The sequence below is a fragment of the Larus michahellis genome, chromosome 4 (assembly GCF_964199755.1).
Source record: "Larus michahellis chromosome 4, bLarMic1.1, whole genome shotgun sequence".
Taxonomy (NCBI): Eukaryota; Metazoa; Chordata; class Aves; order Charadriiformes; family Laridae; genus Larus; species Larus michahellis.
The window spans coordinates 38,863,060-38,887,144 of NC_133899.1; the positions used below are offsets into that span (position 1 = coordinate 38,863,060).

Genomic DNA, 24,085 nt, shown 5'->3' on the forward strand with positions numbered 1-24,085 from the left:
ACTGACTGAAATGTCATCCAGCTACTAGCTGCCGATAACTCTCCTAAAAGTAGTACAGCATTGCTCTTAAGTACAAAATATATTTATTGGAATAAACTGTATTGCTTGAAAGTGTATTTAAAACTAGTGGAGTATTCCTGTGCTAAATTTTTATTGCTGAGCATGTTGTCGTATGGTAGGAAATATCCCTTTGGTCAGTTGGGGTCAGCTGTCCCAGCTGTGTCCACTCCCAACTTGTCGTGTCCCCCCCCCCATCCTACTCACTGGTGGGATGGTGTGAGGAGCAGAGAAGGCTTTGACGCCGTGTACGCACAGCTCAGCGATAACTAAAACAGGGGTGTGTTTTCAACGTTGTTTTCATCACAAATCCAAAACATAGCCCTGTACAAGCTACTCTTAAAGAAAGCTAACACTATCCTAGCCAAAAACCAGTACAACTGGTTTAAAAACCTCTTACCCTGTTCTGAACCTTTGGCAAATACTTCACTTGTGATACTTAAGAAACTAAGTCTAACTCACTGCCTGCTGTTGGATATGAAAATGTTCTTCAAAATTACCTCACCGGAAGTTTGACCTTCCGTATTCTTATAACGTGGAACTAAGGTATTTTTAACAACCCATCCTACCTACCACTTTTCTAATCTTCCACACGGCTTCCTAACTTCTATCACATATCAAACACTTTCCAGATAAAAAGAAAGTAGTTTCCACAGCTGTGATGAAGATGGGACCAAACCACGGACTTTTTCTGCTTGCTTAGGCCTGGAGAATTACAGAAATCAGTGCTACTTTAACAGATCAGGCTGTAGCCCTTGTCCTGTGTCATGCTTTCCCTAAAAGCTTGTCATGTTGTATATGCACGCAGAAGCTAACCTTTATAAATCTGTTTGTATCACAGTAGCATATGGCACAGTACTTAGAACTAAATGACTTTGCAGCAGAAATTCTGAAATATCTGCTATATGTGACTTCTGAAACCTCAGATGCAAACTGCTGGCTTTTCCTTGCTTTCTGTTTCTCTTAAATGAAACCTTCATCAAGGATTCTAGCTTATCATCCAGCTGTGTTGAGGTAGTCCACAGAATCTCCCCTAAGGGAGAAAACAAAGCCTGTAATTTGCCTGTATACTTACTTATTTATGTACATACAGTTACGCTCTTCAGAATTGAAAAGACTGTTAGGTTGGAAAGTAAAGCAATCTGAAGATAGAAAATGTCAGAACTAAAATTGCTTGTGTGACCTTAGTTAACCGCCCTTCAGCACATTCATTCTAGTAGCTCTTTATGACATGGAGAATGATAAGCCCAGGGCTCAAAGGGGTCCCAGCCACCCTTACTAACTCCTCACTGCCGGTTCCCTAACCTGGGCAATGTTTGCGTTTAGGAAAGTACAGTTCTGAACCCAATGGCTCACTGTCCTTTTGCAGAGGCCACATAACCTCTGATTGACAGTATCCAGCTCTTAGTTCCTGCTGTGGTGTATGGGAATGAGCCACAGCTTTGCCCAAGAGCATGTTGGACACTCAGTTCTATGGCGACAGTAGTATCCAACTCCCACAAATTATTTCCCTCTTGAAAAGACCACCTGGGATTTACAATATGTTGCTCATCTTAGAGAGGGATTCTTATGGCTCCAAGTTGAGAAGTGATGAGGAGCCCAGCTCCAAACTATCTCACACTGAGGTAAAAACCCAATTTGCTTTGGTTTGAGAGAGCAGCCTGTGCTCCCCTCAGAACTGATCTCCTCTTGTTGGCAATAACCTGCCTCTGTGAGTGGCAACCGAATTAGTACCTGGTGGGATCTCAAGTGTCAGAAACCCAGGGCCTCTGAGACAAAATATCACTGATAAGGCAACTGCTTTACCAAAAAAAAGTGATGGTGCTTGAAGATGGCATGCTCCTGTTCAGAATGAAAGGGACGTATGGTGAGCTGCTGTTGCCTGGCAGCTCTGTTTATTCTCAGAGGAATAACGAAGTGGTAGAATTGATACCTATGTAGGTGATCCTTTCCGAGGCCTATCTGTTCTTTCTGTTAAGATGTACTTCCTCTGGCCCTGTTGCTATAGCTTAAGCCCGTTACGTTCTGATATTCCCACTGTGGAGATAGCCCTGGATTCATCCTGTCTAAGCGTTTAACTCAGGGGTTTACAAAATCATGCGTGGTGCAGAGAGTGTAGATGGGGTTGACTCTCCATCTCTTCCACAAGAAAGAACTAGGAGACAGGTTCAAAGCTAACACAAGGGAGCTGCTCTTCATGCCAGTTGGTTGACCTGTGGAACTCCTTGCTAAAGGATATTGAGGACTTTGTATAGTTTGTATAGGCTCAAGGGGAAACTGGGCAAGTATCTGGAAGAAGGATTCACTGAGTGTTAACTAGATGGAGAAGCTACATCAGGCTCAGGAAATGGCCTGAGCTAAAAGCAGTTGGAGGCTGAGAATGTTAAGGAGAAATTATTTATGCTTGCCTTAGTACCTTTGCATCTGCCCAGGTTGCTGCAGAATATAGGACCCTTGGGCTGGGAACAGCACTGGCATGAAGCGACATTCTGTGACGTGGCTGTTGGCGTCTTTGTCTGTACAGTGTCTGTAGGACGCTAGGGCATTGGTCCCTTTATCCATGGGGAGAGGTGGGGTTTTCAGACAGCAGTGCATTTCCCAGGATACTCCCTTGGTGAAATGCTCTAAGGTAAGAGGAATGAATACAGACTAAATCTTTTTTCTCTGCTGGCTCACAGTGCAGTGGTGCAGGTATGATTTTTGTCAGGCACGCTGGTGACATACAAGCAGCAGCAAAAACCCACTAATGAGCACAGTATAAGATGCTATATTCCTCTGCTCCCTCAAATAGCTAGATTAACTGTGTGTTTTCATATATCCTGGAATGTGGTCAATAGCAAACCAGGGAGTGCACTGATTTTTAGTAAAACACTTCAGCAACTTACACAGGAATATTATGTAGCAAGTTCTAAAGTGCTTTTCTGCTGTTTCCCATCCAAGTGATTTTTCACGGTGCATTTGGTAAGGAGTTATTAACTGCAAACAGATTTAAGTGCTGAGGACTCCCTAGATCTAAACCGATGCTTGTCATTCAAATGCCCCAACATGAATCAAGTACAAATGTGAATGTTCACAGCCAGTGCAGTTCATTTGGTAACAAGCATGCATTTAGCATTACACAAAACACAGCCGTCTACCCCTTGACAGTCCTTGCTTGTCCTGGAATTTTGAGGGAAAAGAGGTAGGACATTTATCCTTGATGGTGAACTTTGAAAGTATATTTTCTTTTTAAATGTCAACCTATTCCTTTTCCATGTGTGTTTCAAAAATGTCTCTGACACTTTGGCTCGATACCCAGGTATTCCAGCTGTTATTCTAAGATGGTGGAAATTAAAGTTCTGTTGACTTCACTGGAGCTTTGCCAGTTTTCCTCAGAGGAAGATTTGATTTCAGAATATTTTGTGGAGCCTAGATCTGACACACGCACTGCAGGCACTGTGGGTGCCGGGTAGTAGCTGTACTGATGCCAGTAGCTGGAGCGATGGGGGAATTCCACTGTGTAGCAGGGGTTGTAGTTCCCACCTTCTGATCTCACATGGAAATGAAATGTTCAAACTGTCTTTTGCAATGGTGGAACTGCGTCAGACTGTCCTTTTCTAACCCAGAATGATGTGCTAAAGGGTTGGGAGCGTGGTTCTGACTTCAAGTAGACTCATACAGTCCTGATCACTCTTGCAGAGCAGAGGTTTGAACCTTGGCCTCCTGAATTCCCTGTTGGTGCCATAGCATCAGGTCCTCCCCAGCCTGAAAGCATCTCTCTGCCACAGCAGAGGCCTAAATTGAAGTGTTGCTTTTTTCACGCTCAGAGAGAGAGTCAGTGCCTGAAACCTTCCCTGCTTTTTCCAACTGTGTCATCTCTCCTATTAAAAGTTACTGTGTCCCCTTCAAAGTTTCCATCCTTTAACTTCTAACACCTCTAGTAGTACTATCACCAAAAAAAATAAGTGTCCCATCACCAATTGTTCCAGCAAGCACAAAGCAACAGAACTGCTGTAGGTTTCATGTGTGCAAGAACACCAGAACCTGGGCATATGAGTAATGTGTCCATTTGTAAGGGTATCTGCTGAACTCCATGAATAAGTAGTTCCCAGTCCTGACTTTATTTAGTTGTCTCTGTGCATAATCCTGCTGCAGACACTGAAGTTAATGGTAAATCTCCCATGGATTTCAGTGTGTGCGGGTTGGGGCCCTCATATATTAAGGGCTTATCATTGCAAATTTGCTGAAAACACCAAACCCTCACAGCTCCTGTGTGCCTCATCTTCAGTCCTGCAGAGACATCATAATACCATGTTTGTGATACCAGAGTCATCCCCATGGCAACAAATGGAGTCAGAAATACAAGATTCTGACCTTCCTGTGTGATCAAACAAAACAGAGAAGCTGGGCCACAAAGGCAAAAGTTCATCAAACACAAATGCCTATAAACCCAGCAAGCAGGTGGGAGAGAAGCAGCAGATAAAGACAAAATATTTTGCCTTCTCTGAAGTTTTGCCCCCAGGCAAAGGTCCTTCCGCAGATTTTTCTAAAGCTAGGATCTGCTATGGTTAGCCTGAGTATCTTACCCTGCAGAAGGCTCCAAGGAGAGCAAATGATAGCTTGTTAATAAAGCCATTTCACACTAAGTCTTTCTAAAGGAAGAGCTTTGAGAAGCAATACTATTTTACAGCTCCTTCCAGTAGATCTACAAACAAGACACTTAATAAATAACATTTCAATCTCATCCCATTTCTTAGTGTTGCATTAATAGCCTTTGCTTTAGAGATCAGGGTAGAATCAGCGACCTGCTCTGAATCAAATACTGGATCAGTAAAAGAACTGGTGTTGGAAAAACACAAGTGGCTGATTAGCAGGGCTGTGGCAGGAATAGAGGTGAAGCACAACTGGAAAAGCACACCATTTCCCACCAGTTCATAGGCAGAAGGAGGCAACTGGGAAGACAGGTGTGGCAGCTGGTCTGGCAATGAAAGAACAGTTTCAGATTGAAGCAGCTTTCAAAACCAGCACTAAAGGATCAACAGCTGTAAAGCAAAACTTTTAGATGCTGCTAGGAAGACTGGCAGGCGTTCTCACAACTGTGTCAGAGAGAGGTGGACTTACAATTCCCAGTTGGAGTTTGTCAGAACATTTTTGAGACTTACAGCTATCACGAACTATTTAACAGTCAGTCACAGGATCCTCCCCTTTAATAATATCAGCATTAAGTCTTATTATGTCTTAGTGGTAGAAGAACGTGGTTTGAATTGTCCCAAGGTAGAGGTATCTCTAATCTCATCTTCCACCAACAGAACTACACCTGTTAATACATACAGACAAACTTGTCCATGACTTCTGGAACCTGGAAAAGGCTTTTTTCCTTATAGATGGGACACTATAATAAACGTATTTGTCATATTGCTGCACATTATGGATGCAATGGAGAATTAAGAATGAGAAATGGTCAGTGAAAAGAGCAGCTGTCAGTGCCACTACTGATTAGGCCAAGGAGTGGCTGTTTCATGGCATTGCAGAACCAAGCCTAGAAGGCTCTGACCAAAAGTTGTGGCTGCTGACCTTACACGTAGCGGTTTTAGCATTTACTATAAACACAGAAGCCCTGCAGGTTTTGTTCAGCCCATGGGCTGATGAAATCCAGGGGAGATGAAGGACTTCAGGTCTGGGCTCCAGGGCTAAGGAAGGGAAAGTCCCGTTAGTACAGCTACTTACCCCTGGTACTTTGGCTTGTGTTTGAGAACAGGTCAAAGCATGTGCAGATGAGTCCTGTGATGCAGCCAGGTTGGCGAAGCTTTGATGTGGAAGGTAAATGCTAGCTTTACCCAGGGAAGGTGCTTAAAGTCAGAGATCCACTTACAAACTGACATTAATTTGTTGCCCACTAACTACTGACAGTTCCAGTGTCCCGGGACCTGAGTTTTCACTGGCCTTAGCAAGCAAGTTACAACTCTGATACTGTGGGCCAGAAATGGTAGGAGCAAGCAGCTGTTGCTCTGCTGCCTCTACATCTGCCTGAAACAATAATTAAATCTCATCAGCCATTTGGCTTGATGGAAGCAAACCAACTACAACAGAAGGAGGATTTCACAACACAACTGTCTCATGATCTGTAACTGCAGCTGTATATTTGCCTTCATAATTAATTCTGTAAGCATTTACATAGAGCTGCAAGAGACAGAAATTTAGAAAGCAGTAGAAGAGAGAGACCCTTAAAAAATAGAAAAGGGTAATTACTTTTCTCCGCCATCATTCTGCTCTGTATTTTCTCCGCTGATGTTTCCCACGGACTATTAATGGTGGTGCTGTAGTGGGACAAAGGCATTGTCTGTTAAGTCAGGCGTCTAGCAGAGCCCAGAAGCCCTAGTTTTGCTGCAGCACTAACATCGCCCGTGGCTTGAACATCACAAATTAACTTCTGCTTGTGGAAAACATGAGTCTCACTTCAGTGGATGTTCTGCGTTGATTTTTGTGATGTAAGTTGGCACCTAACACTGTAGCAGCATTAAGCGTTACTTCAATGTTCTGAGTATAAATCCACGTTTGATGAAATTAATGGATTATTGAGTCCTCTTTTTCAGGACTCCCTTACAGATAGTTGACTTGGCCTTTTTTTGTGGACCACACATAGTTCAGCTCATTGGCAGGAGATATCCCGAAATCCTGACAGTGGAAATCTCACTTCTTAATTAATCTTTCCTGAATTCTGTAGCCCCAGATATGTTCTGTCCTGTTTGTACTAATCCATATTAAATTCATAAGGTTAGCTGTGCTACTTTAGATTTGCACAAGCATAAAGAAAAGCACAATGTGACTTTTTTGTGTGTTGCTTCTGTGGCTGCTCAGCAATACATGTGACTTTAACGTCCTCTTTACTGTCAGTGTTGTGCTTTCTCTCATTCTCTTCCATCACATAAGTTTAAGATGGGCGTGGTAAAGAGGTATGGAGGCGAGCTGCACTGCAAGGCCTTTTTTCTGGCTTGCAGCCCCATGGACCTCAAAGTCAGGGTCGAAAGAGCCCATTGCAGCTGGGGAGATGGCTGTGAGGTGGATGAACTGCAAGCTGAGCTCCTTTCTGCTGACGGAGAGCAGAAGGCTGGCTCCTCTCTTCCAGGCATCGGCTCTCTCATTTTACTGACAGGAGAGTTACTGGTGCTTCTGTGCCGTATGCTGATGGTGAGGCGACCAGTCGGCAGCTTTGGCATGAGCATTTGCAACCACCACTTTATAACTGCAAAATGGACTTGGGGACAATTGTTTTCTTTTGCTGGAAAATCAGCAGTGTTTTCCTTCTAGAAGACAACAGTTTGCAGCAATGAATTCTTGAGGAGAGTGAAATATTCTCCTAAAAGAAATTGTTTAAGCACCAGCTTCAGTCAGCTGCAGCGTACCAAGCACCCAGGCTGGATCCCAGGGCAAGGACAACATGGGTTGTTCTGCCCCTCTACCTGGCCTTTTGATGTATTTGAAATGCACCTCCCCGGGTCTCTTATTTTTCTGAGTTGCTCTTTGGTTTGTGTCTTTCAGAAGCGCTCTGGAGGCGTGTGCTCGTTCCTGCGTCGAGTGTGCTGGGCAGCACTACCATTCCAGCTGCTCCTCTTGCTCCTCCTCCTCCTGGCCTTCCTCCTGCCCCTGCCCTACAGCTGCATGCGGGCCAACAACTTTGCTCGGTCCTTCAACCTGATGCTGAGATATGAGGGCCCACCTCCAACCTAACTTCTTGGCGTGGCACGAGGTGACTGTCAGAAATACAGACTCTGTTTTTAACAATTGCAAGTATCGTAGATTTTAGGGCTTCTAACAAGGCCGTCATACCAACCAGATAGGTCACATAAATGCAACATATGATTAGTCCACGTTAATCAGGTATTTGAGCAAAATTAATATTTTTACAATATTTTATTATTATATTTATAATGTGTATATAGAGATTGTGTATGTGTATGTATGTACATATATATATATATATATATATATAAAAAAATGCATATCTGTGGTCATTCACCATCCACTGTTTAAGGGTAATCCTGCAACGTTTCTGTTTCTACCATCTTTCAGCCAGGAATACTGAATGATGGTTTTGTTGTGAGGTTTTTTGGGTGATTTTTAAAATCAGATTGTTGTCGATTACAACTGAAGTCAGAGCACGTATGAGAAGATGTGGGCACGCACCAGAGGGCAAACTGGAGAGCAGGCACAGTAGAATCACATGGTTGACATTCAGCCCAAGGAAAATTGGGACTATTCTATTGGAAATCTTGAGCTGTTTTTTCAGTATCTGGATGCAGGGATTGCAGAAGGTAATGGAAATTTTTCTACTGACTTCAATAGGAGTGGGGGTGGGCCTCTTCTTGTTCTCATTTTTTACCAGATTTCTTCTCCAATTACTGTGTTCTCCATCCCACCTGAATCAGGAGAGGCAGAATACAGTAGAAAGAAAGCTGGGGAAAAAATGAACATATCATTTTTAGCATCTCTATAGCAGGAGAAATTTTAAAATCAGGTCAACAAATTTGTGAGCACCGAACAAAACCTTGTATCAGTGATCTTGTCTATGAAAAGCAGTGAGGTTTTTTTTGTTTGTGGGGTTTTGTGGTTCGTTTGTTGGGTTTTTTTACTTTATAAAGAGGCATTTGGTAATGGATCATAAAGCCTGAACAGCGTGATACAGTCTGGAAGTATTTTAGTAATACAACCCTGTAAACAAGATTCCTTCCTAGGGTGTTTTTATATTAATGGTTTGTTAAACTGATGTAAACTGATTGTATCAAAGACAGTCAAGCATAGATTTCTATATAGTCTAAACTCTAAGATGATGACAACTTGTCATTTATTTACCTAACCTTATGCCTGATTTATCCAATTTCTGAATGTACATTTTAACACTGCCTTTTCATGTAAAAGCAATTCTCACTTTACTGTGATGAAACCATTCTTAGTGGTGTTTTACCTAATTGACTCCTGAGAGAAAAGGTAATTTCTAAAATTTTGTGCTGATTCTGAGAGATAGCCCTTATTGTCTCACGTTTTTAGCCACAATAGTAATCATGAAAAAAAAACCTAACAAAAGAAACAGTTATTTTTCCCATCCTAGCTATGTTGCAGGAGGAACTTGTCTTCTGGGTATCAGAATGGTGTATTCAGTGTTGTTTTCCAAATAAGTTCCAAAATAATATTAAATCTGTTATGTGAGTAAATAATGTAGTAGCTGAGAGACTGAAGGAGGAAGTCATACTTCTTTAACAAAACCATGAAAGTTTTGCTAAAGAAGCAAACTTGTGTGGAACAGGGAAAGGCGTAGCAGCAAGGAGCTCATTATAGGCACAGAATGAGGGAGAACAGGCAGATGTGAAAGACAACCGTCTAAAGATAAACAGGGGCATCCGACAATTTATAGACCCTAAGAAAAGGAGTCACAATGAATGCAGAGGACAAGAATACAGGCTCTATGGAGGAAAAATCTCTGAATCTTTTTGGTTCCCTCTTCCTGCTGCAGTATTGGTACTATTGCATATTAAACGGCTTTTCTTCAGTAAGGTGTAAATGAGGCAAGTAACAGGGACTCTACCAGTGTTCTGAGGAGGGTCTTCCACCGCCAGGACTCTGTCGCTGTCTTCATAATAATACTTCCAACTACACTGGCTTTGCTAGAATTGGATAAAAATGCCAAACTTCTGCTGAAATTGAAAAGGAGAGTGGAAATTAAAGGAGAAAGAACGGGGATGGTGAATGTTTTCAGGTAGACTGAAAGGGGAGCATGAGGAGGAGCTGAACTGATGCGGATGAAAACCTGACTGTCGGGAGGTAGCAGAAGAGCTCTAGAGAGCAGGCAGAGCGGGGCTGAAAGCAGAAAGGTGAGGAGCGAGGATGTATGCTGAGCGATAAGGCATTCACATCTAAACGGGAAGCGAAGGAAGGCCTGTGAGTTCTTTCATGAAGGAGCCAGATGGAGAGGAGCTATAATTCGGTAGAGAATGGGGCAAATTAATTCCTCCTTTGCAACAGTTCTTTCAGCAGAGGACATACCTCCTTCTCTCCTCTGATGAGCTGTGCAAGAGCCATGCATGTTCCCACAATGTTCCTCTAAAAATTGCTGCCAGCCCTGAGGGAAGAACCCCCTGTGGCTGCGCAGCAAGGAGCTGATCATCACACACGTCTCCATTTCAAATTAAATGCGCCAGTAGAAAAGAAGTGTAGGGGAAGAGGGGCAGTAACAAAACCCACTGTATGTGGCTGTGGATGTGTGTACTCGTGCACACACTTTTCTGTGGCGTAGCTACATTGCACTTCTCCGGGTTTTGCTGAGCTGTTTCAGGTGATGAAAGTAAAATGCCAGTGAGAAAGTAAAAATAATGAGGAATAGTATAGCCACAAGTGAAAATCAGTAGGGAGATAGGCACTTTTTTTTCTATGAAAGCACAAAGTCTCACATCAGATTTCTTTTTGCCCAGCCTTTCTGCTCTGGATGATTTTTATGTGTTCACAGAGGCATTTGACAACACAGGAGTATGCAACTGGGGGAAAAAAATTTTACACGGAGGACCATAACAGAACAACTGCATCGTCACCTTGATGTTTCAGTGTTGTGGCAGGTTTAAAAAAAAAAAAAATTAGAAACACATTTTTGCTGCTGGGTTTGCATTCAATTTATTCTCTAAGTCCCCTGTCTGTAATCTTGGAATTTTTTGCTTTAAATCTCAGCAAATCCATTCTCATTAACTTAAGGAATCTAAATATCTCACACAAGTGATGAATCTTTCTACTTCTTTGCAATGGAAACTATCCAAAGCACAGGACTTTGATGTTGATCTCGCTTAAAGCAATTTAACTCTTCCATAATGTCATTGATCTCACCTGTCCAATGCAGGTGTGAGATTTTTCTAAGAAAGAAAGAATAAAAAAAATAAGCATATAATCATAGAATAGTTTGGGTTGGAAGGAACCTTTAAAGGTCATCCCCCCTGCCATGAGCAGGGACATCTTCAACTAGATCAGGTTGCTCAGAGCCCCGTCCCGCCTGGCCTGGAATGTTTCCAGGGATGGGGCATCTCCCACCTCTCTGGGCAACCTGGGCCAGTGTTTCACCACCCTCAGTGTAAAAAAGTTCTTCCTTCTATGTAGTCTAAATCTTCCCTCGTTTAGTTTAAAACCGTTACCTCTTGTCCTGTCGCAACAGGCCCTGCTAAAATCACAAAAGTAGTCTTGAAATGTAAATCCAAAATTTACTTTTTTTTTTATTCTCTTGGGTTTTTTTCTGAAAAGTTTGTGATACTGATTCCTGGAAGTGTGTGTATATATTAATCAAGTCAGTAATTGGAATAATGAAAACCAACTGGCTCGGTCAACTTCCAGGAAACTGAACAAAGCTCAGATTCCCCAAAACACAAGCTAAATCATACCATTTCCAAATCAGTCCTTAAAATCTTGAGCACTATTCTTCATGCCTGAATCTTTGCTCACACATGATTTGGGGGTTACCCCCTCGCTTTTGTGCCTATAAAATCCCCAGCACGTACATCTCTCAGATCCAAATGTAACCAAGCTGTGTTTAGAGCTCAGCTATAAAAATCTAGGATGCACCAAACAGATAAGCGTCCACAACTGAGGACTTTGCACTACTTGACTCTAATCCAGATCCAACCACTGTCAAAGGGTGCTAAAACCTAAAATAAATTGAACATGTTTGAGCTTGTCAATTATTTGTGCATCTGGCTCAGGCCACGTAGCCTGTACTGCATGCAGATACCCAGCCTGTTCACAGAGCAGAGCTCTCACGTGTCTCTCCAAGCTCTTTTGCCTGCACTGTTGGACCAGTATTTGGTTGACCACATTAATGACCCTTCAGTGTTGAAGGCAAAATCCTGCACTCCGGTGCCCATGCATTAAAGTAAGAATTCTGCACAGCCCAAAGGCACACTTCAAACCCAACCTTTGGAGTGAAAGCAAGCCTAATTTATAAATTGTAATTGATTCTGTAGCCAGATGCTTTTAACAGAATTTTCCATGACTGCAATACAGTGAGGTAGAAAATTGCTATCGTGCCACGCGTCTATTAATAGCCCTTTCTCTGATTTAAGCTAGCAATTTAGATTGTATTGCATATTATTTACATATGCCCTCTCCAGAAGTCTCCATATGAGAAACGTGTTCAGTTCTATGCACACACATTTAAAACATTGTATTCCCCTGTTAGTACAGAATCTCCAGGGCAATCATGATTTCTACCAAGTACTAGCTTATTATTTGCCCTGAGTGAGATATTTACTAAACTGAAACATTTGCGGCTGAAAAGAAAGCTACTAGCCTAACTAATAAAACCACCTAATGATCACTGAATAATTTGGAGAGCTTTTAGAATGGCTTTCCACTACTGCTTAATCCTTTTCATTGGGACAGCTGAAGACCTGGGAGAGAAGAAAGGTCTCCAAAAAATGGCCATCACTAGACAGGTAGATGGTAATCTGTGCACGTCAGATGAAATCGTATTTTCTCTTCAGTTGCTCTGGGACCTCAGGATTTTGCTCTATCTGATCTCTTCTTCAGTATTAAACAGGAAATGTTTTACTTTGAATGTGTGCATACACATCTCATTAGCACTAAAGACATTTGAAGACTGAGTTCATGTACAGGAATTATTTTAACTTGTGTTGACAAGAGAGTACATTGTCGTCTTTTCTCCAGAAAAAATAAAACCCCTATATGGCAGAGATTCCCAGAGCAAACAAAACATTTTAGAATAACTGAAGATTGCAGACTGAAATTAAATTATCCACCCTAGTAAACTGGAGAAATAGTTTTTCCTTTCAAGAAATGCTGGTATAAATACCCCAATAAACATATCTTTGCCAGGCATCAGAGGTGTCTTTCAGATCATAGGTTATGTACCCAGCTGGCTGTAAGAACTGCTTTTGGAGACTTTACTATCCGTTGGATGGTATCAGTTGCTAGTCTACAGCTGAAAACAGACCCTTAACCCAAGGAACTATATCAGCTTCTTCCAGAGTCGCTGGGGGCTGTCGAGGATATTCTTAGTAGTTCTCAGATCATTGACCTGCTCTGAGCCATTACAAGTTTATTGCATTAATCTATCTGTCAGTGGTTGGCAACTCTCAGAAACCAGTTTATTAAAATACTAAAGATAATATTGTTGGCGCAGGCATTCATGATTCATTCAGAAACCAATCTTATTATTTTTGCCATGTTTAAACATAATTATCTATTGGTAAAACTAGATTATAAACAGCTTAGTCGTAGGTGTTGGGTAACTGTGTGGAAAGTTTTAGGCACAAGGCTTTTTGGCTTGCACACATAGGTTTAAGAATTGTGGGTTCATTTTGCACTTGATCAATGATAAAAATTAAATAAATAAATTCTTGAGTGTTGCATTTTCCAAAAAAAATATAAAGCAGGATGGAGTAATCTGCCATACAGTTGATTTTTTTTATTATCCCTTGTCTATCCAATTTAAAATATGAATATATATCTACCAGAGAGTTATTAGTAGATGTGGAAAGAAAAAGAGTATCTATCAGGAATATACCAATTCAAGCAGTAGCCTAAATGACACCTCTGTTACCGAAGTGCCACATTTTAGCTCCTTGATAGCTGTGATCTATCCACCCTCCTCCTAGTAAACCGTAGGCAAGATGAAACTGCACAGGTGAAGGTACAGCATCCCAGTGGAAGCAGCAGGAGGCGTTATCTCTTCAAAAGGCAGTCTGATGTCTCGATGCAAGAGACGAACATGGAGGTTTGGCAGAATGAGAGCAACCCAGGACCGATGGCACAGCAGCAAGGGTTGGCCGTCCTGCTCTGCTGGACATAGTTTTGACAGTGGCCATCAGCAATGTGCGGTTTCACATCCCTGACTGTGGAAGGAGGCTCCCCTCAGGGTGATTCACTCTCGCTGAGAGCTGAGCCTTGGGAGTTTTTTCTTTCCATTAAATACAGAAGAAACTGCTAAATCAAAGCCCTCAGTGACAGATTAATGGTAGGTGGTAGGCGCTGATGCTCCAGGAGAAGATGCAGGAAATGCTATTGTAGCTAGAGAGACAGTCATGAAGGTCTCTCTTCAGTCCTTAGGAATTACAGGTTCATTATAGAACTGAAGTAGGAGGTTTTCTGCTCCTTTGCAAGTAAATGCCAAGCATTGCCTTTAGTCTTCTGGATTTTGGGGGTGAGCCTGTTCAGTGCCTTAGTGAATGCTAGGGGCTTTCTGGCTTCAGAGCCGTTCACAGCAGTGAGTTCCACATGCTTCTTACGAGGTATGTGAAAAAGGTATTCCCCTGAATTGGCTTTGAATGTTTGATTTTCCTTCTTTGGCCCCGTGTGTTGAATCCAAGGAAGGAGAAAGACCTGCACTACCCTCTCCAGACCATTCTTTGTCTTTCCTTCTTTTATCAGAGCAGGGGAGACTCGGCTTTGTCTCCTTCCTAAAGTAAATGATCCCAGTCTTTTCTGCTTCTTTTCGTGTTATAACTCTTCCACACCCTTGATCATTTCTGTCACCTTCCTCTTAACTGTTTCCAGTGCCAGTTCTTCCTCCATACATAGAGCAAAAAATCTAGTCCTGTTTCAATAAATTGAAATTCAATACATTTTTCCCCTGTTGCAGTTCCTCCTGCACATGCTCTGCCTGTTTCTGCTGCCCCCTATGTCAAAACAGCCTTCATCACTACCTGAGGGGACTCTGGTCCTTGCCAGCCATTTCTTCCAAGTCTCCTGGCCATGTCCTGCCCTCATCTGCCTTCCGTGTTGGCTCAGGGACTGCCCTTAATATGCACATCTGCAGATGGGAGTGCAAGGGTGTCGCTTAACAATTATTAATAATGAAAGCCTTGCCATTAGCATTGCTCATAGCCTGCCCAGCCCCTTTTCTCTTCTTCTCTCTAAGCAGGTTTTGATGGGTAATCCAATTACTGCATGCAGAAAATTGCCCTTTAATCGGTGAGGAGGGCCCGTGTTTCAGTCTCAGCTCCATTATCCTCGCACGGCCCGTGTAGGCACTCCTGTGTGCTGTGTGCTGCTGGCCCGGGGCTGTGTGCACCATGGTGTGCACCCTTGAGCTGCTGGGAGCGTTTGAATGTCGCTGTTATACACACTAACAAGCCAGGACTTCTTTTTGGGCAGGGGGGGGTGGAGAAGGAAAAAGAAAATGGTCACTTTTAACAACGTGATTTCACAACTCATTTATCAAGCCCTCTAGCAAACCATTTATTTTAGCTCCTTTTTGCTCCATCAAAAGCTGTATGTTGAAAGGGAAAGGTGAATTTGGAGAGGCTGGAAACTGAAGGCAGGCTGCAGTGCCACCCGCCCTCACCAGCGCTTTGCTGGGAGGCCTCCAGCTAGAATTCAGGGGTAGGAGCTGTTATTTTTCCCCGCCTTCAAAATCAAATTATTTCTTTTGTCAAGTCCAATAAGCATTGAACACCACAGGCTTGGTTTCACTACAGATATGAATGAACGCCTCTGTACAGTACTTTCCATTGCCATGAAATATGTGTATGTGTATATATGTAATGGGGAGTGTAATTATTGTTCTGCTTAAAGAAAGGTGACATTCCACTTCAATGTAACTTTCAAGTGCAGCTTTTAAGAGAAACCGTGTCTTAAAGGGAAGCTGGAAGAGTTTAGAGGTATGTGTTTTAACGAGCTTTAATGAGCTTTAATAAGCTTTGAGTTAGGGCTTTGGTCTCTACAGCAAAAAGCACCCAAGCTGATTTTCCCATCACCTCCCAGATCAGCCCCTGTAAGAGTTTGACCCTGGGAGTCACTGCTTGAGCACTGGCTGTTCCTGAAGGTATTTTGGATGCTGCATGGACTAACTGTGTCTGTCGTCAAACACCAACCTCCGTTTTGTACATGTGCTTGACTGGGAGGTGAAAGACACATCTTTGTCTTGCTCTCCAAGACCCTGACTGTCGTTTTTGTCTCAGCGGATGTATTCCTTTTGATTAGTGTCACTCTGTCCATTTTTTTTTCTCCTTTTAATTGAGTTTATCGGGTGATTCGGGGAGGGCACGCTCCACCTGCCCTGCCTCAGAGCTTCCCTTGCAGCAACAGACCTTCTTCTCTTTTGTTTACATGGGTGTACTGGACCACTGTGAAGCAATCACACAAGCAATAACGCGGGTGTTGCATTTTTCTGTCATTGCCTTTTTTAAGATGTAACACTCCATTGACATTGAAATGTGGTAGGAGACCGAGAAGCTGCATCGTTGTTTACTAGCGATATAACCCATGTACAGTGCTTCTACGGGGGACCTGTCCTCGCTTCTCAGAGCAGCTGGCTGTCTCAGGCCCAATTTAATTAACAAGGCTGGATTATAAACAATCTTGGATCCCTTCACCAACACTCCATCAATCTTGCTTCCATCCATTTTTGTGCTTTTGTTTAGTTTCAAGCTAGAAGAAAGTTTAAAGAACGATGCTAAGACTCCCATGTAGGGTGAGTAAATATCCCATATATTTCACAGAAATTACAACAAAATGAAGGGATTTACTCTCTCATTGAACAGAATTAATAAGTTCTAATTTATATATTAAAAAGTTATTAAGAACAGCCTGGAGTGAAGTTTCTGCAATCAAACTGTTCTCTGCTTTTGATTTAAAAATGAGCAAATATTGACGTATATTTTGCCACCTTCTATTAGAAGTGACCTGGAACTAAAATGCAAATCCTCCCAAATGAGAGGTTTATTGATGCGGATCTAAATTTCACCAGTATGTCCCATGTTAGATCACCCGCCTCTGGGCAGAGAGGAAACCTAAAGCCATTCACAGGAGAAAGTCATATTGTGAATGGTTTTAAGCTTCTTCAGAGCTCCTATCCACTTCCAAATGTCCCTAATAGGGAGGATAAAAAACCTTCCCGTGAACCCTGTGCGTTTTGCATGTTGAAATCCTGGCTTGCATTCAGGTCTCCACCTCAGCTTCTTGTAAATGTTAATATTCAAGTAGAACAAAAACATTAGAGGCAATTACAGCATGAACATCTCTTCTTGTTTATGTATAGTAGCTGATAGCAGGGTCTGTAATAATAATCTTTGCTCATACATGTGCTGGTCAATGTAACAGTTGGGTACAAAATACCTTTTAACTGTCACAAGAAAATAACTGGATTGATGTCACTTCTTGCTTGTATGAATATAATTATTTGCCTTGCAGGGACCAGTTCCACTTTTGTCATGTTATTTATGATTTTTAAATACATTTGTGATAAATTAGGCTCGTTTCTAAGGTAAACAATACTGGAGCCAAGCAGCTGTCTCTGTACATGTGCATGTTATCACAGCTGATATCAAGTCCAAGTCAGACTCCTTGTCTTGCTTGGACCTTGCCTTGACCTTTCTGGCTTTTTCAGGGGAACGCGGACCACTCTATTTTCTTATTAAAAAGGTGGCTTTTTGAAAAGCTGAACTTATTTTTTAAATCCTTTCTTTTTACAATTATTGATTCTGAAAGACTGTAACAATCATATTTTTCTAAACTGCCAATTGCTTGTGTTGGGAAATGATATATAGATATATATATTTTATTCTACAGATTTCCATGTAGTTTTGAAACTTTGTTTTCATATATATCCTCCTGTTTGCTAGAATTATCTCAAAAAGATGTAAGCTTCTGTGTACTGACTCTATGAAACTGTATGAAAATGCAGCTGCATAAAAAGACTGACTTTGTTTTTGATTTAAATTGTTAGAGCTAAGTCATCCTTAGTGTTACGTCACACAAGATGTATGGAAAGAAATCAGGTCATTGTTTCGAAAGGCTGGACAGTGTTACGTGACACTTCCTAAAAAGTCTTGACTGAAATCAGGAGAATTCACCCTAGAAATGGTGCCATTTTGGGGCCTGACTCTATAGTGTATTCACACTGTGTAGGACCTTATTTCACAAGTGCTCCATGAAATTTCACGGGAAATATTAAAAAGAAGAGCCTATGATGTATGAATAGCAGTGACAGAATAAGGCCCTTCTGTAATGAAGAATGAGGCCTTTTAACTGGGGAAGAGGTTACATTTTGTGTATTTCAGGACAACATTTTGTGTTCTCTTCTGCGCTGTGGACTCCTCCTGTGTCCTCTGGATTTATTCCAAAGCTGAAATGCCAGATTATATCGATTGAAGCCCCCTGCACAGAGGAACGTAATACAAAGTTGCAGTGAAATATTGCAGAAAATGGCCTGATTTCAGTCTTCAGAACAATAGTTAAAGTCACTCACAGCTTTGGCTTCTGCGCACCTGTGAAGCAGAGGCCCTTGGTTTGTACCTTGGTCGTGGTGTAACATGGAAGGATTTCTGCTCGCTGCCTGGAAAATACTGTCTATTCCTCAACCTTGTCAGAAGCATAATACTTTCTCAAGTAAAAAAAAAAATCTGATTCTGCAAGACTCATCTGGGAGTTAAGGGCAGCTGGGACCTTCTGTGATCAGGCCACATTATTCCGAAAGTTTATCCCTCGACGACAAATAAAATATGATGTGGCTTTGCTGTTTGCAAGTAGGATAAAGAGACTGGAAATTCATCACTCCAAGCCCTAGCCTTGTGACTGTTTTGTGACGCTCCACTTTTACCAATTAACTGTGTTGAATCGGATTATAAAAGCAGAGTATTTTACTGCATGTGTCCTTTTTTGTAATGAAAATATAGTTGTATTTGATGTTGCAGTTGTAATGCAGTAAATAAATACATACGTATTTCTTTTTAAGGACTTTTAAATTATTCTGGGGGGTGCTTTCACATTTTTGCCGTGCTTATTTCTTACCATCAGAGTATTTGGGCTGACCTAGAAACACCCAGAAGAAGTAAAGCAAGGGTAAAATTTGCTGTTGCCTGCCTCTTTGCTTATGGACCACTGGAAGAAGGTTGTGCTGAATGTACCCGCTTCACTCTAGCCCTGTAAGATTTAGTAGAAAATGTCAGCCTTTCTGTAAGACCATGCAGTTGTTTGAATAGAATTCTACCGCGCATTGCTAAATCATATTACGATTCAGTATGATTTCTTACGGTGTTGGCCTCTGACAGCTCTCTCTCTGTGGGGTTGCCCTCAATCCCAAACCTGCTAAGTCAAAGGGGAGTGTTTTGAGGACCTCAGATTTGAAGTTAACGCCAGTCACACGTAGTGAGGGAGCAGTGTGTTAGTCTAACCACTATTTACTTCTCTGAAGAGTAATCACTGCAGCCTGTATGTGCGGATGCACAGCTCTCATTAGCATCCAGGTAATTGCTGGTTTCTTTCCTGAATCTTTATGAGACAGAGTCTGCCAGGATCTCTGACATCAAAGGGCTCCACAGGCAGTTATTTCTGGAGGAGTGGAAAACCACTACAGTTTCTTGGTGAACCTGTGGGCTATGTTCCCTGTTGCTTTTATGAACACACTGAGCTTTATCCAGGTCTTTGACGTCTCTCAGGTATTTGGAGCATGTGGTCCTGTGCCTCCCTATGAGCTGTCTCCCGCTAAGCCCCAAAAGTACAAATGCAAACCCTTCAGCCGATCATAGCTGTGCCAAGATCAGAGCAGCAGCTGGAATCCCTCCCAGAAGAGAACGGGGTAAAACCAGTGTGGGGCTGTAGGGACAGCAGGCTATCATGGTGGGACAGTTACATTCCCGTAAGGGTTACAATCGGTGCACAAAAGAAGTTTCTGTTACTTTTTTTTTTCTTTTGCAATGCATTTTTTCAGCTTGCAGTTTATTTTTTGTGGAGCCAGAAAGTAGGCTTCTTTCTGTATATCAGGCCTGTTCTGGAACTTGCAGAACAAATTGGGACTTGATTTTGTCACAGATGCTATACATTAAACCAGGAAAAACTGTTTTCCAGCAGGGACAAGAGGAAAGTGCCTAAGAATAGATAGAACAGCTCATGCTTGTAGGGTGAATTAATATTTTGTTGACCAGGTTCAGGCTGCAAACAACTCTACAGCTGATCAGTGGGAGCTTGAGACGGTCAATGAGAATTATTATAAACACTTTTAGAGGACAATGAAATACTCTGGGCAGTTATAAATCTCTTAAGCCATATATTACTGGAGAAACACCTGTTTTAGATAGCAGCCCCGCTGCTAGAGGATGGAAGTATCTGTTTAGGTTGTAGCAGCAAAAGGTGGCAAGTTCAATAAATAAAAATAATAGGGTAAGACTCTCAAGTGGAGTAAATCAGTGTAGCTTCATTGAAGCTGCTGGAACTAAGTCAGTTTACAGCAGTAAGAATCTGGCTTGTAGTCAACAGGGATTTTACAGAATGCTTAAAACCTCTCCATTTAGAGAGTTCTCCTTTGCCTCATGCCCGTGCACTAAATCGTATCCACACAAAAGTCCTCGCCGGTATAATGAGGTCATTTCGGATGTAAGCGTTCATTATACGCTTAGGTAAATTAAGGGGAAAAAAAATACGTCATTAGCAAAGTCTTAAAGGATGGAGGAAGGTTAGCGAGTGAGAACTATTTAAATAAAATCAATCTCAGCCCTGGCGAGTTAACGGGGCGAGGCTTTCCACGGAAAAGGGCTGATGGTGTGTTGATGCTGCACGTAGAAGCCGAGTCTACGGCCATGAGAGATTAAAACCAGGGACTGAGGGTTTTTTCTAGGTTAATATTTCAAGCTTTCTAAATTTCATTCTTTGACATACCATGAATGCAGCCTCGGTTTCCAACTGCAGAAAAAACCCTCTCTGATAAACACATATTGCTGGAGCAAATGAAACTGAAGGCTCATCCGGTTTTACCGTAGCACTCGTGGTATTAAGAGGGATTGTAATATAATCCTCTTCAATGAATAACCCTAACAGATGTTATCGGGGTTGCTCCGTATGAGCCGTGGACCTCTTGCTAGAACTCCCTCTGTGGAAGTCCAGTTCATAAATTGTCCTAATGGGCTGCCTGCCTCGTCCCACTGCTGCAGCAGCATGAAAGGGAGCTGCTTACCAGCGGCCTTGAAAGCCGGCATTATTCCCATCTGGTTCACATTACAATGCTGCTAAATATTTCATGCTTTTTGTTTTACAAACAAATAAGAGCAGAACTAATCTTTTTTTGTTTAACGTTCCTCGATTGACATTTCAGTGAGGGGGGTCGGGGGGGAAAAGTATGGGGGTTTGTTTTGATTTTTTTTTTCTTGCCTTCGGATCTTAACGTGGCTCTGCAAAAGCTTTTAATGGAAGATAGAGCAGATCGCGGTCGACTTTTCTGGTGGGCTTTTTATGGCACTGTCGATACAGGAAAAGATGGGGGGGGGGGAATCCAGATGATGGATGTGCTGTTCAATCAGCTGGGATTTCTGTGCTTGCGAGGAGATAACTCGATGAAGTGCCAACAGAGACAGGGAGCAGACGTTGACTGGATGTCAGCTCTAGACAGAACTCCCTCTGGCTGGGGCCGCTGGAAAACATAGCAGCTATTAGTCCCCCTTTGCCCTTTCACAGCGCCCTGTCAGGGGGTCCCCGAGCACTGCAGCCGGAGCCATCCATTAAACCAAAAAGCCTGTTTAATCAACCCCCCTGTTTTACGGGGGCCCTTGGGGGGGGTTCAGCCGCCATTTTAACCTCCCAGTTCCCTAAACTCCTGCTGAGGGGGGTGAGCGAAGGCGTCCTGCTGGGCATGTCCCAGCGTAGGGCGGGCGGCCCACTTCCAGCAAGGACTTTCACTCAGGGGAGAAGAGGCCATGGGGGGAGCAGGCGTCCTCCACTCCTGTGGAAATGGTGGCCGAAGGTTTGGGGAGGTTTCCTTCCCATCCCAAGCAAGGCCTGGCACAGAGCGGGGCCTCTCGGACAATACTTCTCCGCTCAGATGGTTGATGTGGCCTTTGGACAAACACCTTCACAAGGGCGCCCACTGGGCTGTGTTAGCCATGAGGCCTCATCAGAAGGTGTGAAATGTCACTCGGAAAGGGCTAAATGTTGAGAAAAGATAAATATCCACTCCCTCGGCCTGCTGCAGCTTGGCCCTGCAAGGGGGTGACAGTGTGTTGGTGCGGATAGTTAAATCACCATGCCATTTTTGACTACGTAGTAATCTTTTTTGATATCATTGCACAAACAGAAACGATTTTGTCCGATGCACTCTCAAGAGGAATCCTCGGCAGTCATTGCAGGATGGATTTTTCCCCCATGGTTCATCCATCCCTCAGCCCATCCCTTCCTCCCGTAACCGCTGGCCTGAACTCAGAGGCAAGAGCGAGTCTTGGGCACTGACCGTAACACATCCCTGAAAATAGGCTTTATGACTTAGGCTGAACAAGACACCCAAGCAGTAAAATTAAATACTACCTTCTATATTACCTTTCTTATTTTCCTAGCATTTTCCTCCCGAGAACCTCAAGGCCTGCTGCAAGGTTTAACTAAGTCTCAACATTCATCTGTGAATTAAGTTCTTTTTGCTAATTACAGCTGAAATGCTATTGCCAGAGTGGAAGATTGCTGTCCTTCAGCATCTCTTTACAATAGCACACGATAGTTTCACTCAGGATTGTAAAAATAGTTACTTGTAACTGCTGCGGTTCTTCCTTGCACTCAATCATTTTCATTGTGGATTTTGACGTTCCACTTAAAAAATTTCAAATCCAGGAATAGTAAATGCCGAGTCATAAAAGCTTAGGAAATGGGTCGAATACAGAGTGCAAGGCAGCATTACAGTGTCTGATCTGTCAGTGTCTGTCTCTGATAATACCCTCACAAGACAAGGGTCTCTTTTTTTTTTTTTTTTTTTCATCCCTGAACAAATGAATTGCAGCATGTATGAAATCTCCGGAGGCCATCTGTGACTGTAATTCATTTACCCACCGAATTATGGAACAGATTTTCCAGTGAGTTCAAAACTCGGGAAAGGGGGGGGGGAAGGGAATAGTATGATGAGAAGGATCTGTGATCCATATCTAAAACTAAAAATATTATTCAATCGTCATATTTGATGGATAAAGTGTCTGACGCACCAGGCGAAGCCATAGCAACTAGATAAATATGTTTAAAACATTTAATTTTGATACATTAAGAATGAGTTGGAGCAGGGGCTTATCGATGCTGAAATTAAGCAGACGCTTCTAAGTTCCTAAAAGCCTCTGATTTTGTTTAGCTTGGAAGAAATTTTCCCGTAGATAACTTGGAAGTGTAAGGGGAAGTTGGACTTGGTGCACAAAGGAGCAGCTCTGACAGGTCAGGACCAGCAATTACCTTTCTTCTTCATCTGTTATTTTCCAAGTGCCAGCAGCCCCTACCTGATTTGCCTTAGACCGCACGAGGCCCCTCGGCAAACCTACAGACCCTTGGCTTCTGCTTTTAAATTTAAATTAGTGCGTTTCATTTATGACCTTAGCCGCTACAAAAATATTTTCGTATATAGGGCCCTCTCAATATTTCTGTAGTGCTGTTAACATTCGGTAATTGTAATTAGTAACACATCTTCATGAACAGCCAATTAGTTATGTGGCTGTAAGCGTCACATTTCATCCCCGAGTAATTCCAAGGAGGTCACTGAAGTTACAGCAGGAATGAATTGAGCCCACGGTGGCTGGCAGGGTTAGTGTTTACGCTGCATGTCACGTTGGTACCCGCTGCAGGGTTTTACCTTCTGCGCCAGGTGCTGTGTTTCTTCATAAAACGATACCATGCAGAAGAGGAAAACGGTGCAAACGTGTAAAAACCATTTTCTGTAGACATCTGCGAAGCAGTTATGGCTGAAGGAGGAAAACATTCACTTCCACACAGTAATTAGCGGTCTGTGTCTGAGCAGAGAGGGGTGGAAAGAAGGTGAGAGAAGGAGCGACACCCAGGAGGAGCCATTTATCTTGCCATCCGTCTGAAATCAATGAAAGGTGCTGCACCGAGCCTTTCGCCCGCAGCCCCTGACGCTTGTAAGCACCAGCGTCAAATTTTTCCTCCTAAGGCATCAGGCCCTGAAATATCTTTCTTCTGAGCCAGTGCGGAAGTGAAGACAACACACGCAACCGCTTTCTTGTCGCTCCTCTTCAGAGGACTGCAACCGCCCTCGTCTCACCTGACTCGCGTGGGTGCTGGGGGGCACGGACCGAGGGGAGGCCGGGGAGCA

The 24,085-nt window shown here is 42.8% G+C and overlaps 1 protein-coding gene across 2 annotated transcripts in view; it reads left to right on the top strand.

The window, feature by feature from the left end:
• SYNE3 (spectrin repeat containing nuclear envelope family member 3) overlaps nt 1-18,756 on the top strand; it is an 83,480-nt gene extending 64,724 nt beyond the window's left edge. For both annotated transcript variants that reach the window (XM_074584099.1, XM_074584100.1), the window contains exon 18: nt 7,576-18,756. In XM_074584099.1, coding sequence (XP_074440200.1) covers nt 7,576-7,764 — 189 coding nt within the window. In that variant the 3' untranslated portion in view covers nt 7,765-18,756. The remainder of the gene's footprint in view (nt 1-7,575) is intronic.
• Nucleotides 18,757-24,085: the final 5,329 nt, after the last annotated feature.